Source organism: Tigriopus californicus, chromosome 8, assembly GCF_007210705.1.
Source record: "Tigriopus californicus strain San Diego chromosome 8, Tcal_SD_v2.1, whole genome shotgun sequence".
Lineage (NCBI taxonomy): Eukaryota > Metazoa > Arthropoda > Copepoda > Harpacticoida > Harpacticidae > Tigriopus > Tigriopus californicus.
In genome coordinates this window covers 5,596,112-5,598,061 of record NC_081447.1, presented here as the reverse complement: position 1 = coordinate 5,598,061, position 1,950 = coordinate 5,596,112, and the positions used below count along the sequence as shown (strand labels likewise).

The 1,950-nt window shown below is 42.9% G+C and overlaps 1 protein-coding gene across 1 annotated transcript; it reads right to left on the bottom strand.

Annotated features, from left to right (window-relative positions):
• Positions 1–321: 321 nt before the first annotated feature.
• Positions 322–1,743, bottom strand: LOC131884818 (tyrosine-protein phosphatase non-receptor type 18-like; the record flags this gene model as incomplete). The annotated part of the gene is given in 2 exon segments (XM_059232702.1): positions 322–746; positions 816–1,743. Coding segments are annotated over 2 exon segments (1,353 nt in total), but the record flags the coding sequence as incomplete, so codon positions are not given.
• Positions 1,744–1,950: the final 207 nt, after the last annotated feature.

Below are 1,950 nucleotides of genomic sequence, written 5' to 3'. Positions count from 1 at the left end.
GGACTAGCACAGTCTGCCAACTCAAGTTCGTTGGTAGACCAATTATCATACAAAAATTGAAAGGTAATAAATATACGATTTATAACCTTTCATTTTAATAGTACTGGGGATTACATTCCCTGTAGCGGTTAGAAAAGCCCGTGAAAAACCAAACCAAACCAAAAAAAAAGAATGTTTAAAGGAAAGCCATGGTCCAACAACATCACAGCCTTCCATGGAGGAATCCATAAGAGACCTTATGAGGGCAAATAGACGTAACGTGTAGTCAGTATGTAGATCGGTAATTCGAGGAAAAGGCTCATAATATTCGTTTGGAATTACCATATTTGTCCGATTCTGACGCATTTGGAAAACGAATTTGGCGATATCCACTTGTTTGGCTCCTTTTTCCATTTCGAAAACCATTTCATTCACCGCAATCAGCGTGCCCGTTCTTCCAACCCCGGCAGAACAATGAATAAGAACGGGCAAGTCAGGCTCACTTCTCATAGAGCGCCCCAAAATCTTTTGGAGTTCCAACAGAATGCTGGTGTCTTTGGGAACACCATGATCAGGCCAAGACGTGAATTGATATTGGGTCACTTGGATCGAGTTTCCACGTGACGAAACGTCTAGGGTTCTCTTAATCAAACCAATGGGATATCTGATCGTTTCCAGCTTTTCCAAAGTAATCCTGATTGGTCCAAAGGTGATACTGGAACCCTCTTTCGCCGGCCAATATCGAGCACATTTATGCACACTCTGTCCTGAAATTGGAGCAATTCATTTCTGCATAACAAATAATAAAATGTGAAAGCGACTCATTTCCAACCCACCCTCAATCACGTCATTCTCCTTAGTTTTTGTTAGCATCATGATTAGCTTGATTTGGAAATCCAAAACCATTTGCCAAAAATGGACAATTGTGTGATTCAAGGGCGCTTGAGCCGCAATATACCGCCGAGCCTTGGTCAAGTCTTGGATCCAACTGGCATTGATGTAATCGCAAGACTGAACCCGAGTCTTCAAGACCACACGAGACGAATCAAAGGGCAAAACATTTCGATAGCGGTTCATTGACGGTGATCGTTGTCCCCAATATAAGGCTACAGAGCAAGTCAATGAGCCATTCTGGATTTCGTCCTTTCTATTGATGTGACCAAATTCGGATTCGAGGTGCCGGGACTTGAAAGACTTCTGAGCCAATTCTTTGATATCAATCGAACGAGTCACTTCCATATCTTGAACTCGAGATCCAGGTATTACGACATTGGCACTTCTTTGATTCCACACCCAGAGGGCCAAAGGGCTCTTAGCATATTTATACAAGAAAAAGCCGAATAAACCTATGCACATTAGGGTAAATGCTGTCCATCCAACAATTGCCAAAACTTGCTTATCGGAGGTCTCAGGAGAGAGATAAAATATTTCTGTGGCAACACTCCCAAAGGCAGATATTTGTCTCTCAATTCGAAATATCTGGATATTTGAATCCTCCGGAAAAAAGAATTGGCTACGAGCAACGTTTTGATGTGCGTATGGCTGGCTGGGATCGAAAATCTTGGGTAAAGGCATGTTCAGGTTCCCAACCAAATAAGTGGTGAAATTGGACAGATATTGAATGACCCGAACATCCTCTTCTAATTCAATGGTGATCACACCCGAGTCGTGACTCAAATGTGCATTTGGCTCAAATTCCGGAATGGTTTCAGTTTGAACTGAAATGCTGGCCGTGGTCTGATTGTTCTGACAGGCAATNAACATTCCCAAATGTCGAGATCCTCCGCTCGATTTGGTAAAGCTGGATGTTCAGATCCACCGGCGCTCGATTTGGTAAAGCTGGATGTTCAGATCCACCGGAAATGAGAATTGGCTTCGAGAAACGTTTTGATCTGGGTATGGCTGGCTGGGATCGAAAATCTTGGGTAAAGGCATGTTCAGGTTCCCAACCAAATAAGTGGTGAAATTGGA